Here is an 18156-nt window from a genome sequence, read left to right on the forward strand (position 1 = left end):
AACAGAGAAGCAGCAGTAGTTTTTATCTGTGTTGATCAGATTTTCTTTTACTATCCGGTTAAAAAGAAAAGGAGGACAAATTTATGAGTAACAATTGATCAGTTACAAACAAAAAAAGTAGAAAACACAGCAGAATTAAGATTAAGTTACATCTGAGGTACTGCGTCCCTACAGCTAGTAATATTAGACTAGAATGCTTTTCTGAATATTTTAAGAATAGAACTTGAAATTGATGAAACAAACCATTCCAAGCATACTGTGACATAAGGGGTATGTATAAACTATAAGTATGAATGTTACATTTAAAAATGGAATGCCCATATTTTACAATGCTGCAAGCACATAGCATCTGATATTAAAATCAAGCCTTATGTTGAAGTGCCAATAGATGCATTTTATGCTTGTCTTTAGGCAACTAAATATGGAAATTTTGGCCTTTCAAAGCCTGTAGAAGCTTTAAATTATACACCAATGAAGTCCTGAAATATATAGGTAGTGACTGAAGAGCCTATTCTTTTACCTGTAAATTTTACAAAAACCTCTGAGGTTGATTCTTGCAGATCAGACCGAGAACAACAACAGAAAAAAATCTCTACCATTAAGTAGGTTTTATTTACTGTAAATTCAAAGTCTAATGCAACATTTACTGTATAGACTAGGTAGGATCTCATGGTCATTTTAAGTTCCTTTTAGCCATTCCCATAAGAAGTTTAAACGAAATGCTAGTTCAGATGCATTTAGTTATTTATTTCCATACTAGAAGTGATTTCATTGGAAGTGAGTAGCTTACAAATGCTTATTTACAATTGCTGAAGTTCTTCAAAATCCTTTGGGAAGAAGCATGCCTCACTGTAAAACTAAGTTAACTTTAAGCATTCAGAAATCCAGATTTTTGGCATATATTTCACTGACCAGACATTTACAGGTAATCAAAATTTGAACTGAGGAAAGCAGAGTGAGATTTTGCTTTTTGGAAGGGCTGAGAAAGTTAAGGATTGTTATATGGAAATGCTTCAAAAGCATAGTTTTGCAAAGTTGTGTATAATTACAGAGTTTGCACGATGTGTTCTTAGAAGAGAGGTTTCTTAACTGACTTTGTAACATCATCTTTGAAAAAGACTAGCTGAATGAAGAACAAGTATCAGGTGCAGTTCCCTCCCACACACCCCCATGTGCAGTTGCATACCACAGTGGAAAAGGTTTATTTTCCTAATACAGATGTGCCGCACAAGATCAACAGTGTGAGAGGAGCTAGGTCCCTTGAGCTGCGTATGCAGAGGTACTACAGGGAATGGCTAATAGAGGCTTCTGCCAAATGATTAGAGCAGAGCTATAAGCTCAAGGCAATTCCAACTTTTCTTGCAGGAGTCTGATGCTTGGGTAAGAGCTGTGGCAGTTGACAATATTAGACAGATGTTTGTCCCAAAGGACTAGGTCAGCATAGGCTCTAATAAACAGGTATGAGTGCTGCACTTACAATTTTTATAGCTGACTCACTTCTTTTTCCTTTTCTCCACATGGTTGTATTGGCGGCTGTACAGCATGGTAAAGAGAATCAGGAGTGGAATCAGCAGATACGGTGCATATACAGATAAGAGAATTAGGCGTTCACGTTGTGTCTGAGGGCCCAAATGCTCAGATTTTGAGAAATCATGAAACAGGATATGAGCAATGATAGGGAGCAAAGTTGTAGCTACGTGGCTGGAGTAGATAATTGCAGGAGTCCTTATCCATTTGCAGCCACCTGTATTGAGGCAAAAATGAAGCAATGTTGAAATATTTTTGAAAAGAGCAGAATTCAGTGGCTTTTAAATTAACAGAGCGTTAACTGTTACATCTGTGACAGGCTGAGCCACAGTCATAGTAAATAGGCTGTAGAAAAACTGTTAATACTAGTAGCAACCTAGGAAAATTAGGATCTGACTTAGTGGAAATATAGAATGACGCCGCAATCATGAAAGTTTTAAAACAACAAAGTAAGTACACAGACCTGACCCAGAACTTTGTCTATGTGGGTAGCTTGCCAGATGTTAAGTGCTGGTGCTGGTTACATGTAAATGATTGCAGTTGAAAAGGGCCTACAGTTACAGTTATTTTTGACAGGACTTATTCTATGCTGCTTTGTCAGATAAAACTTGCAAGAAAATAGCACCCCACATGGTGTATCCTTATAATTGCTTAAGATTGCTGGATAAACTTTCTTTGCTATACAAAAAACAAGTGTTCTGCAGAAATGCTGCACATGACATATTGTTCTTCTACTTTTATACCAACCTTTTAAGAAGGCATATGCTGCAATGGGAAAGAAAGGCATTTGTAAGAAGGCTTCACAAAATACAAACGACTTAAACCACTCAGGGGGCTGGATCATCATTGGATCTCTAAAGGTGACTGCATACCACTGTAACAACTCTGTCAGCTTAAGGAAAAGAACAAAATAACAGATTAATACACTCAACATCAACTGCAACGGGAAAAAAAAATGATGAACCTTAGCTGCTCTTTGGATGAAGCCTGTGATCGCAGTGGGAGAAATCACATGATTGCACTTCTTAGTGCAATTTTGTCTTAATAGAGATTAAATTCCTGAAGTCTTTAATGTGATGAATCCTTTCCTTCAAGTATATATTAAATTTACATTACAGGCAGTTCCTAAACTGTTATTTTCTACCAAAAAAAAAAAAAAAACAGACCCACAAAAAATCCACACCTTAAGATTAGTGGCTAAAGGACTCTTTCTCCTCTTTCTGACCCTCCTATTGCCAGGACAGGTGGGCTCAATGTTGCAAATATTTTTAGGCACTTGTAGTGTCTAACTAGCTAGTGTGACTTACGGAAGCAGTCCCAGCCAGGTCTCACTGAATCAAGAGGAGTTTGGTGCCTTGCTCACTCAGGTGAGTGCATCATTAGACCTCAGGATACACAGCTACCTACTGCGACTTGAAGAGCTTGGTGCAAAAATTTGGGCCTAGTGAGCTGTAATCTGTTTCCACGATGGAAATGTAAATTCCAGCATGGCTTTAAGCTGGACTTTGAACTGAAAGATATGCACTGAGATTTGCTAGTTAACTATTAATTAAAACTGGTTTCTATAATGCAATAATTGTACTGGATGGCAAAAATCAAATTCACCAAATACAAAGCTAGTAGAAAATTATGGCTGATCTCATTCTGATGACAAGTTGAACTGATTGTGATCTTCTATCCATCTATTATTTGAATTGACTATTTATTATATTTATTCTTATATACTTTAATTCAAAAATCAGCAAACTAAATATTTTTATTAATATATTTGCATATGCCTGGTCTTACATTTTAGTAACAATTCCCTTTCACATTTTTGGTAGGAATATGAGCCAAAGCCAGGAGCACTGAATTACAAGGGTGGTTACAGAGTCACGTTCAAGAGACAGTGTGTGACAGGTAGTGCAGCATGGCACATTCCTATGCATATGAATTTTATTGTTCCAGCCTGCTTTCCTCTACCTGCAGAAAACATACTACACTGGGAAAATTATCAGTCACACTATAAATTTATCAGGGATTTTTCTTGCTTGCCCCTCTTACTGTAGGCATTTAAAGTGAAAGGAGCAATGTTCATACATTTGATTTAGAAATCTGCTAAAAAAATGAAAAAAGAAAAAAAAAACCCGTGGCTGGTAAGTGTAGCAGTAAATCAAGTTTATTCTACTTTCCAAATGAATGACTGCAGAAGAAAAATAAATCATAGCGCAGGTAGTACTAAAAAAATTCAACACCTCTCTATTTTATTTTAGGAAATTTACTGCATTTTTTTCCTTATGTCTCTTTACATGCTAGATTTTCTAAAGGATGCCACAAGATAAACAAATCAAGCTGTAGGCTATCTATAAAATTACTGCTGCTCAAACCCTCCCTTTCACTTACCAGTCGCTACAGCTTTTGCATAGAGCTGCATGCAAACAAACCACAATCTAACCGAGATCTGAGCAGCTTCTCATCATCAGCTACTTACGCTCTCTGGGTAGATACCAGCTCCAGGCAGAAGCGCTTGCAGGTCTATCATTAACGTGATGGGAATATGAGAGAGGAAGTACACGGCGAAGACCCACTCCAGGAGGCGAATCGGAGCAGCCATCGCTGCACGCTCCCGACATGCCCCTCCCGACTCCCGTCATCCTCCGCACAGACCCGCAGCCTCCGCGGCCCTGGCCTCACCGCGCTGCTGCAGGAGGACTATTTTAAAGACATTAAAACATTGAGGGTGGAAGAAGGAAGACCTGCCATTTAGATCTTAAGTTCCCCACTCAAAGCAGCCTCTGGCAATACGACAAATGAATTTATAGCTGTTTGCTTATGAAATAACGCGCATGTACAAGCATACACATGCATTTCACCAAAGTAACTTAAAGAACAGAACAAAGGCAAGTAAAGTGTCCGACTTGCTATGGAACATATCCTCCTAAATCATTTAAGCCTGAAATACTGAAAATAATTCTATGTATACAATTCTTGGTAGCTGCTAAACTGAGAGTTATACTTTAAAATGTTATCCTGTTTTCCCACAGTTCATACTCATTTATTTCACATTTCTTGGCTGAGTTCTGTAGCTAGCAAAAAAGGCATTACAAAAATTAACTTCCTCTTGCACAACAATTTCTGACAGGCTGGACTATCTTCTACAGATGGTAAGGCTGTGAGATTTACACATGGGTAAGGATCAAGCTTTTTCAAGATTTAAGCAGACTAAGGATCAAGGTAAGAAAAAGAAAAGTTTTTGTTATTAGTACTAATGTGCCTTCCATAGACTCATCTATCTTCATCACAGAGCTTAAAAAGTCACCAAATCAAGTTACAGTATATCAGATAACTGAGTGGGTCCGATTCCATCCCTAATTGAGCACACAAGTTATCCAAGGTGTAGACCCAGACTGTATTTTAATTATCTGCTAGGATACCGGTGTCCTCCATTTATCAATGTTGCAAACAGCTTAAAAAAAAAAAAACAAACAAAAAAAAATACGTGAGCAGGCCTGTAGAAGTACAATGCACAGAATTTTCTATCAAGTGATACCTGACAGAAGAATTAAAAACATATATATATAAGGAACAAAGAGTCTAAGGATCTCAGCATATTCTACTACTAAAATTAAGAAAGGATAAAATGAGAAGACTGGTAAAATTGCTACTGAGTAAATATTAAAACAATCTGTTCAATCTGCTGAGTATGCATACACTCCTGGCAGGTCAAATGGGAATGCAGATTTCATTTGTGTTCTGAAGATGTTATTTACCCAAAATGTGCCAGTGTCTTCACTGAAATGCTCTTAACTTTAGGAACTTTTAATTTTTAAGTATATTCCCCCAGGCTCATCTGTAACACTGATGGTGCAAGCCCCTGAAGGAAAATGTGGTGATTTACATCCACTGAGGGTTTGGCCCTTTGAAGTGAAATCCTGTTTCTGTTAATCCTAACGAGGCCAGAATTTCAATGCAGGATGTGTCTAATACTGTGACTTGGAGACAGTGCTGGTCAGTTATGTACTTGGCATGTTTCTCAAGACAGACTGCATCCTCTGCATGGGCATAAGCACAGGAACCACTGCAACAAAAACGGTATTAGGAAGCATTAAATGAGCCTAGCCAGTCAGGTATTTCACTAACCTCCAACTTCATCACTCCAGTGTGAAGCACAGAGCTGCACCTGTTGCTCAGTATGGCTTTAAAGGCTTACCTCTTTATTATGTCAAGAATTTGTACTTCATGAAATGAACAGAAGACAAAGGAACAATAAAAAGTCTAGTACGGATAATTAGATAACATTATTTAAGCAATGTGCTGTAAATGCTTCTCAGGATGCAGGTATCCCAAATATACGACTAATAAATTGGATGCAGGAGAAAAAAAACTTTGTAATTTTATAAGTTAATTGATATAAATCAATGATATTTCACCACACATCAGGAAATGGATTCTGGCAACTGACTTTGCCATAGCTAATCTTGTTTAGTTCCATTGCGTCGCCTTCAAGTTGTACACACAGAAAGATTAGGCCTTCTAATATTTGGATTTTTTTGAAAACTTGTGTGTAATTTTAAAAAGTTATTTTTTTGCACTCACTACTTCTGTACTCTTGTCAGTGTGCAATTAATAAAAGGAGATGCAGAAGCTGTATTTAGAGATCTTACAGACGAGTAATGATAAGTTTTAATTCACTTCACATTGATATCAGCAAAGCTTAGACAGGATTAAAATGCAGCTCTGAAAACTGCTGTCTACACTGCAAGCTAGATTTTAACCTTACTGGGAAAGGAAGAAGCTTCTGATACAACCTCACATTTTAGATTACCTTAAGTGTAATGTGTATACACGTGTTCACTTTACAAACAAATTATCTTTGTCAGAGGCGGCTCTTATGAGCTCTCACTTCTACTATAGTTCACTTGCATTAAAAAAGTGTAAGATACAGCAGAGACTACAGTTGTTCTTCATATATGTACACACCCAATTTTAATTACACACACTCATTCTGCAAAGTGCTTTGCCCACATCTGTATCAAAACACCCTGAAAGGTAAATGTCCAAAAGACATTTTATTCTTTGCATGTTTATGAATGAGATTAACCCACAGAACTCCAGCAATTAGCTCCAAAAATACACTGATGCACAAAGTGGACTTTGCTAATCGTATCACTGTGTGCTAATACATTTACAAAGCTATGTGTCAAAATGAGAAGATCCCACAAATAAACTCCACATTTGTAGTCTTTTGCTGAAGGAGAATCAAATGAGCAGACTAAAAAACGGCAGTGAACTAAACTAAGGGAAACCGATTCATTAACAGACAGCCATGAAACAATGACAACATCACCAATTCTAAAAGATGTTAAAATTCAGCTCACAATAGCATGAAGTCTTTGAAGAAGAGGTATGTATACATGAATCACAAACAATAATCATGCTAGCGCTGGGAAGAGAACCCCTGCTAGAAAGGCTGTCCTTCCCTTTATGTCAGTTTATTTCTTGTGAAATCTTGAAGCTAACTAGATAGTTCATTTTGTTTGATCTTTAGAAGAGTTATATCTATAAAACGTATGAACCTTTTTTTATCCATATTGTTACAACACCGTTGAATGATGCATTCTTTGCATTAGTAGTACAGAGAACAATGAAAGCATATATAATGAAAAAAATTACATGAACTTCGCAAATTAAGTACAATCTATACTTGAATGCATCTCTTTCAAACTCCCTATAAAGGGAAAGTCAGTTTCTTGTCTTGATTTCATCTGCAAATTTTGCCTTTATTCAGGATCAAGCTTAGAGATTAAATATGTATTTCATAAAAAATTGTATGTACATGTATATATAAGCATACACATATGCATGTGTGTGTCCATGTGTAAAAATCAAAACCATGCCCAAAACAGTATTTTGTAAACTCTTTTTACTTATATACTTTCAGACATTATTCGATCAAGATTGTGACAACTGATTCTTAAATAAAGGTGGGAGATAAGGAAGGAAATAAAGATAACACCACTTCTTTTTTCAAATGTCACATTTAATGTTTTCACCACTGTACTTCAAATCTACATTTTACAAAGTGACCAGCAAGTGTGCCACATTAACTGACCAACCTCTGAGATTTTACCTTTCATACCAGTGTCTTCTTGGGCTCTTTTAATTAAAACACGTTTCTCATTCAAGTGAATTGAAATGCTTCAGTTGGTTTTATTCTCAGGAGCCTCATAAAAAACAAAGATATTGCACCATCTTTGTTCAGTAATTCAATGTTTGTCTCTTTCACAGCAAATAATTACTTCATTGAAGTTAAAACTTCCAAACATAACTTACTAATAGTCTCCAATTTCAGCTCAGATCACTCTTGTTGAAAATACTCTGCTAAATACAGATAACTTACAATAACTTTAACAGTTAATTGTCCATAACAAACACCACGGTTTTTCTCCAGACCAATGCTCAAATTTTAAGACCACCCTTTAGTATTTCTTTGTACAGGTGAAAAACAGTCTTCAATTTTCTAGTCTTGTTTTAAATATAAAAGTTGGAAGGGACATTCAAGTTTCAAGTCTCCACACTGAACTTAAAAAAAAAAAAAAAAAAAAAAAAAAAATCATGTGGAGGTAAACAAACCAAGTTGTATACTCCAGGAGGTAGAGGCCTTCAATTTGTGTTCATATATACATATGCACAGAATTCAGTGTTCCAACAGAAAAAGAATTAGCCAAAAAGTAATAAAAGTTATTTACTACTGTGACATTTCAAGACTTCCACAGCTTTGCCTAAAGACACAAACACAATTAACATAATTCCCTATGTGCTTTTTTTTTCCTTTTCTTTTTTCTTTTTTTTCCTCAACTGTCCAGTGCAGGAAAAGTTCTCACAAAATTTCACAGACCTAAAATGTGCAAGCTAGTTTCTCTCTATACAGCAATGATGTCAGGGATCTCTGAAATTAGCCCATAAATGGAATTATTTACACACATAGAAGATGCATGCTGGGGGGTTTTATGTAAGAAAGAGCAGAAAAACTTCTAATAAAAATAGATTAAATATATATATATATTTATACTGGGTAAGGAAACAGAAGTTTAGTCTCTCCTAGTCACAAACTCATTCTCTCTACTCACAACATTTGATTTTAGAACAGCACACATCACCATCACAGCTCTAGTGAGAAGCTATTTATAGGATTTGATCATCAGGTGACATGCCCACTTAATGTGGTCACTGTCATCTGATGTGACTTCATGATTGGTCGCAGTCAAGTTTTCTGTATTCCTTAATCTTAGAAAACCCAAAATCTTCAGGAATGGCTCAATATCAAAATGTATGTCTATCTTTTTGTACAATCTCACTTCAATAAAAAAAAAAAAGAACAAAAAACCTCCCCAAATTTGGTTCAATTCTGTTTGTTCTGAGCTGAGCCATCACAGCTGCACTAGAATTCATAAAACACGTGCAACTCTGGGTAAAATATTTTCTTCTAAAAGCACAACCACTTTACAAGATTAAAAGTCTAGTACATTTCTAAATATTATTCATATTGTACAAGTAGTGGTTGTTAATTTAAAACTTCATTAGTAAAATTACAGTACAAGCATGATTAACCTCCAGAATTGCAAATCCCAGACTCCAGTGGAAAGCTACATTACATCTTCAGTAGTATATTATCTTCCACTTTATTCCCAAACCAGTGGAGATGGCGGCATCTCGGATGGTTGAGCAACTGTGGAACTAGAATGCAAGAGATACAGAAAATCAGTGTTCATTTGCAATAGCTAATAGACAAGAAAGTTAATGCTTGACTAGCAAGCAAAGATTTCAAAGGAAACAAAAAAAACCCACAGACCAACAGTCAACAACACTGACAACGAATACTTCAATATACCTTACCTATTATTTTTAATGATTCCTCACCTATCACTGTCATCCATTTTAATTTTTTTTACAATGCAATTTTACAATGAGAATTCAACTTGTCAATCTGTCAATTTAATTTTTACAGGGTGATATTTGTACTTTCATGTATTTTCAAAAATATTACTTGAAATTTTTGCACATTTTACTTAAATTCATCTTTATCTTCAAAAAAGTACTTTTTAATATAATCACTCATATGCTTAAAGTATTCTTTGCAGCAGTTACCTATGGGTCTTCCCTAATTTTATGGACATAAAATATGAAAACATTTTGAATGTGTGACTTGTGTACTACTAATAAATGTGAATTAGTATCAGATGTGATTACATACAGTTACCTAATAAAGCTCTTAAAAGCAGCAGACTGAGGGTTGATGCAGAGAGGCACTCTGTTTCCTTTCTGCTGTTCCAAAATGAACTGATGAATTATTTCTGTACAAGAGAGAAAGATAAAAACACCATACCACATAGATTAACAATTTTTGCTTCAATAAAAACTAATCTGGAATAGAGGAAAATAGTTTCCTTCACTGAGAGTATATTTTAGTAAGGATAAAAGAAGTTTTCCTAAAAAAGAAAATAAAAAGTTTTCTAGTTTTCCTAATCTAACACATTCAGTCTCATACCTTAAATTCACAGGGAACTTTTATATGCACATTGAAATAAATGTATGTAAAATAAACCCCCAATCACTACTATAATACTAAACTGATGATAATCAATTACAGATTAAATTCCAAGAATTTTAGGATACAAATCCTTGAAAGACAAAGAATTCTCAACTTGAACTTGATTTGCTAATACTGAGAACACAGTTCTATTATTCATTAGTGGTATGTAGTGGCATGCGAGATAAAAAAAAAAAATGTATCCAGTCTAAATGCTTAGTCCAGTTTTGTGATAGCAACTGAATTCATGAATCAATCGCAAAACTGCCACTTGAGAAGGTTCAAACTGAGAAGTAAATCTTGATAAAGAAAGAGGAGCTCTATATGCAGCTGCCAGACGAAACATCTTTTTTTATACACGCACTCATGTGCGTGCACACACACACAGACAGGGAGCCTGGAAGGTTTGGAAATATGCTGCTCTTCGATATGCAGCAGCAATGAATGCCAGAACAGAGCTCCGCACACCTGGATAGTAAGTTAGAGGCAATGTGCTGGAATTTGCATTGTTGTCATCAAACCTTCAAGGCAATTTTTGGAACAAAAGATTACAGAAAACATAGCAGAGCTATATAACCCACTGAAAAGTGATGGACAAAGAGCAGGGAAATGGAAAGAGCAATAGGATAAAAAGAAAATGATGTTATGTGAAGTTGCAGAAACGATAAATGTGAATTTCAGAATTAAAAGTTCAGGATTTATCTAAAATAAGTCCTTCTATCATGGCAACATTATAGAGCATTTTTTCCTGCATGACAGAATCATTTGTTAGAAATTGATGAGATAACACATTTCTCCTGTTTCAGAACACATAGCTCACTTGCTCCTTTTGGTCTAATTAACATTGCCACTAAATGGAACCTAAATCCCTGCCAGGATTCTAATTTTGCACTGCTCTCGTAAAAGGAATGCTATCCTGATTGGATCTGATTTCAAAAGAAACAAGGTCTATTTTATGGCTTGTTTGTTATGATGGAATCAGACTCCAGATCTCTAGTGCCACAGAGTAACTGCTGTGTTTAGTAGCTGTCTGCACTAGCAGCTTCCTCTTCCAGGCATCCAGGCTGATTTTCCTCACGACGGCACGTCAGGACCCAGAGCGAGTCTCGTGTATTAGTGCCAGGAGCACAGAATGGCATCAGCAGCAGGGCTTATGACCGCAGCTGCTTCAAAAGCACTTGACATGGACATACCGATATGAGCAGACTGTAATAGATCAGATAAAATTAAGTGGGAGAACTATGAAACTGCTCAGCATCTGTTACTTGCTGATGATGCTGACTTTTGCTGAGGATAATTATCACGATGACGCCTCCCACCCCAAAGAGGAATGACAGCGATTTCCCCTTCACCAGCCGCACAAGCGAGTGAGTGGCATGGGGAATGTTGGCTCCAGATAAGAACACTATTAGGGTGAGAAATCAATAGACTTTCAAATGTCAACGAGCGTGCATGACATTATCTTATGTCAGAAAAACAGCAAACAACTCTGTTCTTTTAGTGTAATGAAATTTGTTCCAGTATCTACTGTGGAAAAATATCAAAAAAACCCTAGGTTAGTAATTACATTCAGATTGCCTATCCTAACTATAAACTACTAAAGGATGGAGCAGGAAGATAAACCCAAATGCAAATGTTAACCACTACTTACCTTTAACTTGCCGAACAGAACTGAGGTTCTTTTCAAAAGTGTCATCAAATTTGGGATTAGTGATGGGTTCAAAATCACTGGTATAAACTCTTCCAGTAGATGTGGAAAAACAACATTTACACATACAAGTGTGGTATCGCAACCGCCCTTCGTCAAGATATGGGTGAGCTAAGGCATCCTTAGCAGATATTCTTTTGGACTGAAATATTGCATAGGAAAAAAAAAAAAGACATTTTCAGAAGTACTGAAACAGTCTAAAGAATACTTACTCGTCAATTTATTCTCAACTGTTTTATAAATCCCAAACCACATAAAGAAATAGTTCTTACGAAATGTTTTTGGTTTGCAACCACTTTACCACTAGGGGGAACATTTTACTTAAAAAAAAAAAAAAAAGCACCAAAGCTAAAATGACATTGACCTTTTAGTACAATAGCTAATGATAGAAAATGCTTCTAATATGATTTTTGGAAATACATTTTACAATAATTACTCTTTCCAGATAACCTTAATATTATGAATGCTATAATAATAAAAACAAACACCCAGAATTTAAAGGTTAGCAAATACAGTATTTTGTAGATCCATACTCTGCAAAACATTTTAATGTGTCCTTAAGTACATATCTAAAATAAAATACAAATTTAAGCCTCACTGAGGACAGAATAACTCAGGATATGGCATAAAGAGTTCTTAGGAATACCTTACAGAATAAGTTTCAGAAAACCAGTGGTGAAGAAAGTACAGAAAAGGTGCTCGTCAGAGCAATGGATTAAATTATAAAGTCTATTTCCATGTCGCTGAGACTTTTTTTTGTGCATAACCCAATAAAAGTACTCGGTCTTTCCATGTGTCCAATACCACCCTGTCTAAAAAGGAGAATGCTATCTGCTTCTAAAGTATAGCAGGAAGAAGTGCTATTGAAAATCCAAGGAACAATAAAATCCTTTGTTGTAGGTGAATTAAAGAAAAACATGTACACAGAAAAAATTTACTTGCTCAAAGAGACAGAGCAAAAGCAGCAACAAAGTTTGAATTAGAACCCAACAGTCCTAATTCTCAAGACATTTTTAGATGTTATCTTCCCTCCTGAAATGAATATCACCTGTTCTAAAGGGTTGTCGTGTTTCTTTAAAAAAATCAAAGCAAAGCAAAAACATTTATTTCAATGTGATTTGGGGATACTAGTATTCTGAAGATCAGCAGAATTAAAAAGGAAAAATTAAGTTTGTTTACATAAAAGTTATTATTTAACTTTTCTGTGATTTTGTTCAGGAAAGCAGTCTTAAGATTTTTTTAAACATCAAAAGATAGTTCCTTCCGAAAATTTCATCAACTGCAAGCTTTGTCCTTTGCAGTTCAGTCAGTTTGCCTGTTCTTTATTTGAAGGGATTCATTCTACTGTTAAGATGAAATAACTGAGAAGACTAATTCAGGTATCAGGTTTTCCAAAGGCAGTTTTGTACAATAAGCCCAAGAGATGAAATCCAAAATCCACGGCAACAAATTTCTACTAGAAAAACAGACCCTCGGTGGAAAAAAAATCCTATTAAGTGATTGTGGAGATGCACAGGAATTTTTTTGTGTGTTGGAAGACCATGCACACCCACACATCTCTAATTAGAACTGCATCAAAATATCTGATGTTCTGCTACCTACACCTAGCGAGGAGAAGATGGAATGATTCATGAACACCCTCGTATCTCTTAGTCTAGTGTATCTTTCTTCAAAAGACCACTTGATTTTAAATGTGAAACCCCTGTTCCAGGGGAAAATTCATTGACCAATTATAAGATGACTCTTATGTCCTTTACAGAACTGAAAGTACTAAAATGCAGTCTAGAAGAAAATCAGTTAAAACAGTCCTTATCCCCAATATTCATTTAAGTAATGGACGACAAAACATTTTGTAAATCAAAAGGTATTAGATTTATTTTAAATCATACTTACTGGATCAAAGACCAACATCCTGCAAAGGAGATGAACTGCTTCATGCGTAGCTTGACTGGAAAGTGTATATAGGACAGGAAGGGATGGCTATAAGGGAATAAGAGAAAGAAAAGTACAAATAGTTGTCATGTCAGCTCCGTCAGTAAGAAACTAATGTTGTAGCATGTATTACCTTATAGGTACCAAGGACAAATATCCTGCTAAAAAGGATGTGCACTGCTTACCACTTTCCAACAAGATTATAATCACTATTGCAAAACTCAGCAGTTCTAACAGGCGGTTAATTGGTTATTTTTTCCTTAGTTCAGATGTAACCCCGGACAAATCTATACTTCAGACACATTTACTACAGAATAGTCACTGCTGCAACCGCGGTACAAACCTGCAACGAAGTGTAATGTTTTCTCTCTCTCCCTCATATAAATGAATTTGATAATATCAACAGCCAAAGTCATCAGTTACTGATGAGTTACAAAACCAAAAAAATTTAATTCTTGGTGAGCTAGCGATGTAACAGATGCTGAAGAGGTTTTAAACAGTTCCCTATAACCATGATAACAAAATTAGTAACAAATTTTGTACTGCTCCCTTCAATTATAATCATGAAAAAGAAGGCTGGATGGGACCAGAACAGGTCTTCAATGCATAGTTTTGCACCTTAATCAGTATATTTCAGTACTTTTACCAGGAAAGTCACTATCATTTTCATTTTACATCCAAGTCATATGGCACACCAGTAATAAAACCTACCGCTCCTTAATTGCTCAGTATTTCCTGATTGTTATACTATTCTTTGCCTGGAAATCCTGAAGCCTCTTGAAGGGTCTGCAACTTTCATTTCCTACAAAATTACCTGTCGTAAAGTTCTTAAGTATTTATTTTCAATATTTATTGCAAATGTTGTGTCCATTTTTCTAGAAGATTTTTATTTATTTATCTGTATATACCACTTTAAACCACAGCTGCTCAGAGAAGGTTTGATTATCCACATCATTTCCAGTATTTCATTTTTCTGATCTCAATCACTGCCAAATTATGGATTATTTTGCTTTTCTTTTCCCAGCCAATCCATATCTAACCGAAAGTGACATCTAGTACAATTAAAATGACCTTCAGGCATACAGTGTTTTAGATAGAAATAAATAGGCCAACTACAACAGCTTGAAGGAAAGGGGGATGGGAGGAAGGGAGGGTTCGGTGAACTCCACCTCGTTTTATAGCGAGGTACTCGGGGCCTGAATGGCACGTTAAAAAAGTAAGAACAAGCAGAAGTTGATAAGCTCCCTGGAGGGACGCACGCAGCTAGCAGCAGTGGTGCAATGCTGCTTAGACCCACAGTATCGTGCCTGCACAAAAACATAGCTTTGCAGATCCTTTTCTCCTGTATTTCCTCCTCTTGCTCACACGCACAAAAGCACAAGGGCCTATCCGTTCTGCAATTTTCCAGTTTTAGCTGAGAGTGAGAAAATATTGTGGTACAAATACCAAGATAAAACAGATTTTAAAAACTGGCTATATCCGGCACTTGCTGGGAATACGAGCACATAACCTTCCTTAGAGGCAGGAATTTGAAGGCAAGTACAAATCTCCTTAGCAATAAGTGCTGTAAAGCAGATTGATTATATGGCTTTGAGTACGAGGTCAACCTCTTTTCCAATCTCAGCAATATAGCCAGGCCCTGCTAGTTTGACAAGCAGATAACATTCTACCAAGATTTTACTTAACATATTAAGTTGCCATTTGACAACTTTTAACTTCACATATTCTCTAGCCTGAAAGTCTCCTTTGACTCTGAAATTAAATGTTAACACTAAGATAGCAAAATGCAAACAGACATTTCTTCCCTTCCCCCCAGGGTTTCTAAAATGTTGGAAGAAATACTGCCTGAAGTTTACAAAATAAAAAAATAATAATAAAAAACCCTTCAATTTTATATGTCATTTATTTATTTTAAAGCATTAACTATATCCTGGACATTCTGGAAGGGGCTCCAAAGACTTCCCTTTTAAAGCCATAGCAATGTCAGATTCCAAGATAAAGTACCATGTTTTCCTATTTACATTATTCCCATTTTCAAATCTATGCATAGAAAATAGCAGAGTACAAAATAAGTATCCCAAAAATTTGTAAAGGTATTCAATTTCTTTAAAGGAAAATAAAGTTTTAATTCTATTTTACCATAATCTTCCTGAAAATGCATCAATGATGCAGTTGAAAAAGTTTTTGCTACTTGATAAAGGGTGCCCTAAGGCCAGTGCTTAAGTTCACAAAACCACAATCCTCTTAAACAACCAAAACAAACAAACAAACAAAAACAAAAAAACCCCAACCAGACAAATAAAAAAGCCCCATGAATTTTAGGCCAGGCACTGCTGCAAACAAAATTCCTAATAGGGAGTGTGTTACTGTTCAAATCTAATACTCCTAAAATTTTTGTTATTAAAAAAACAAAACAAAACTACATACACACACACCCCTACCTTTGTTCTCCTCTCATGAAAATTCAAATAGCATTCTTATTAGCTAGCGAATGCAGGTGTTGGGAAGAGCCATTAGGGCAGGAAGAATTCAACAGTGTGCTCCACTAGTGTGTATGATTAATTAGCACTGAGATGTGGGAAAAATATACTAGCCTGCTGACAGGAGTGACTAAAATAGCTTGCCAAAAATATAACAAAGCGTCTGAAAACTAGCTAGTATATTTATGGGATAATACTCACTGACAAAGTTAGACTTTATATTAAATTTGCGTGGATCCACAAGATTTCCAAAACTGCGTTAATTCTACACAGATGTTTAACTTCTAATACTCTTGATACCATCAATACAGGGGTCCCTCTGGAGCTTTCTGAACTGTACTGTTAATTTTAATTTGTCTCTTGCCAATATTATAACTTAAAATAAATATCTTCTTTTAAAATAACTATTAAAACTCTCTCTCTCTCTCTCTCCAAAAAAAATTCACTTGTGTCAGTACATCAAGCAATATATATGCGACGGAAGCCAGAAATGCACTTTACTAGCAATAAACTGCTTTGCCTCAATAGCAGCCTGCAGAACTACACCTTTAACCAGCGCCAGTGCAACAACAACACAACCTTTGGTAAACTTGATTCAGTTTACAGTTAGAGATAACTCTGAGATTAAATATCCAATTAAAATACTTACGAACATATGTATGATATAAATGCCATTTGAATGAATTTTTTTCTGGTCTGAGAATTTAACCAAGATGTAAAACAGAATGATGATATGGCAGTAGAACCCTGCCCAGAGGAAATCCTGATTTATGAATGCTAACTGAAGGATAGTCTTGACCAAGTGTAAAGAAAGCCAGGAGATTAATATCAAGCTATACCTGTTTATGAGGACCCCTGAGTATATGTGCCTTGGCGCCTTCACAAGCCGTCCTCATAGCTTCCAGTGAGGGTGTTCCCAACAGGTCTGTGATCAAATCCAACTGTAAGTATAGAATACAGATATTTCAGATCTTAGACATAATAATATTCTTCACTATAACAGCAGATTCTTAAGCTAAAGTAAAGTTTAAAGAATGAATCAGTTGGAAAACACACTATTTTACTGATAGTAAAGCTAAAGAACATTAACCTATACATTTAGTAGAGAGCAAACGCAAACATTTGCAACTTAACTGAAAAAGTCCTAACAGAAGTGGACTTTTAAGTTTGGGAGGTTTTTTCTTTACTGGCTTAGTAAAATAATTTGTTGTAATTTCAAAAGTCGATTTTACATCATTATAAAAATTCTTAAGTACTGTTAATGTTGTGTTTTTCATTTTAAAAACTAAATATTCTCAACTGCATTTCAGCATTGCATCCCAATATACCACACAAAATGACCCCCAAATCAGGTCAACTACTGTTTTACATAAAATATTTTGCCATCAACAGAAATAAAAAAGTGGAAAATGAAAAAAAAAAATCACAGAACCACAGTACAAACATTATAATTAAAATTCCAATAGCAAAGTTTGACATATTAATTTGAGCAGAAGTACTAGACAGCTCTAATCATTTCACATAAAAGAATAAAAAAAAGGAAATATCATTATCAGGACTTCCCATAATTTTTTTTCTAAATTAAATTAATTAAATGTACATCATTAGGTATTTAAGCTGTGTGTGTTCAATTCATGTCACCTTTGTAAATTATATAGATTTAATTAACATGAGAATTACTTCATCTCATTTGTAGTATTGCTGGCGTGAAGAAAGGCTAAGGTATTGAAATGACAAACTCAGAATGGACGAGAAAAAAGAAATATATATATCTATCCAGCACCAGAGAAAGGAAAAGAAGTGGTGCTGGTGAGGAATATGAAAGTTACCTAAAAAAGAGCAAAGACGATACTGTGGTTAAAACTTGTATCAACTTTAAATGACGCTACATTTTGTTCACATTTTTAATTTTGGAAAGAAACACACAAGCTCTTATTTCA

The 18156-nt window shown here is 35.5% G+C and overlaps 2 protein-coding genes and 1 long non-coding RNA gene across 5 annotated transcripts in view; 1 reads left to right on the forward strand and 2 right to left on the reverse strand.

Moving 5' to 3' along the window:
• Positions 1-4: 4 nt before the first annotated feature.
• On the reverse strand, positions 5-4178 carry TMEM97 (transmembrane protein 97). Its single transcript, XM_026106770.2, has 3 exons — positions 3998-4178; positions 2275-2419; positions 5-1744 (listed from the first exon to the last, which is right to left on the reverse strand). The coding sequence occupies exons 1-3, from the start codon at positions 4118-4120 to the stop codon at positions 1494-1496; spliced, it is 519 nt and encodes a 172-aa protein (XP_025962555.2). The 5' UTR covers positions 4121-4178; the 3' UTR covers positions 5-1493.
• An 83-nt stretch (positions 4179-4261) lies between these two features.
• The window catches only part of LOC135330303 (uncharacterized), a 35554-nt gene continuing 21659 nt past the window's right edge, over positions 4262-18156 (forward strand). The window contains exon 1 of the long non-coding RNA XR_010392243.1: positions 4262-4740. This is a non-coding gene — a long non-coding RNA (uncharacterized LOC135330303). The remainder of the gene's footprint in view (positions 4741-18156) is intronic.
• The window catches only part of NLK (nemo like kinase), a 71395-nt gene continuing 60764 nt past the window's right edge, over positions 7526-18156 (reverse strand). For 2 of the 3 annotated variants that reach the window (XM_064523054.1, XM_064523053.1), the window contains exons 8-12: positions 17056-17157; positions 13698-13784; positions 11748-11946; positions 9767-9860; positions 7526-9243 (exon numbers count right to left, since the gene is read on the reverse strand). In XM_064523054.1, coding sequence (XP_064379124.1) covers positions 9189-9243; positions 9767-9860; positions 11748-11946; positions 13698-13784; positions 17056-17157 — 537 coding nt within the window. In that variant the 3' untranslated portion in view covers positions 7526-9188. Of the gene's footprint in view, positions 9244-9760; positions 9861-11747; positions 11947-13697; positions 13785-17055; positions 17158-18156 lie in introns of all 3 variants that reach the window. The other variant, XM_064523055.1, reaches the window with a different exon arrangement.

This window comes from Dromaius novaehollandiae, chromosome 19 (genome assembly GCF_036370855.1).
Source record: "Dromaius novaehollandiae isolate bDroNov1 chromosome 19, bDroNov1.hap1, whole genome shotgun sequence".
Classification (NCBI taxonomy): domain Eukaryota; kingdom Metazoa; phylum Chordata; class Aves; order Casuariiformes; family Dromaiidae; genus Dromaius; species Dromaius novaehollandiae.